General features: G+C 38.6%; 1 protein-coding gene across 1 annotated transcript; it reads left to right on the top strand.

The window, feature by feature from the left end:
• Positions 1-4: 4 nt before the first annotated feature.
• LOC109131986 (beta-galactosidase 4-like) lies at positions 5-361 on the top strand (the record flags this gene model as incomplete). The annotated part of the gene is made up of 2 exons (XM_019243145.1): positions 5-193; positions 277-361. Coding segments are annotated over 2 exons (274 nt in total), but the record flags the coding sequence as incomplete, so codon positions are not given.
• Between the last annotated feature and the right edge of the window lie 12 nt (positions 362-373).

Raw genomic sequence — 373 nt, 5'->3', positions numbered from 1 at the left:
AGACACATGCAATGGTTATTACTGTGAGGATTTTAAACCAAACTCAAGCAACAAGCCGAAGATGTGGACAGAGAATTGGACTGGTTGGTACACAGAGTTTGGAGGTGCTGTACCATACAGACCAGTCGAAGATATTGCATACTCTGTTGTACGATTCATAGCAAAAGGAGGTTCCTTCGTCAACTATTATATGGTAAATAATATAAAAACAGAGTTACATATGAATACACATCGACTTGGCTTAATGTTTCTTTGTTTGTTATACCTTTTTAATAGTATCATGGAGGAACAAATTTCGACAGAACAGCCGGTGAGTTCATGGCTTCAAGCTATGACTACGACGCTCCTCTTGATGAATACGGTACTAACCAAA

The sequence above is a fragment of the Camelina sativa genome, unplaced genomic scaffold, assembly GCF_000633955.1.
Source record: "Camelina sativa cultivar DH55 unplaced genomic scaffold, Cs unpScaffold11257, whole genome shotgun sequence".
NCBI classification, from domain to species: Eukaryota; Viridiplantae; Streptophyta; class Magnoliopsida; order Brassicales; family Brassicaceae; genus Camelina; species Camelina sativa.
This window is presented reverse-complemented; position numbering and strand designations above follow the sequence as displayed.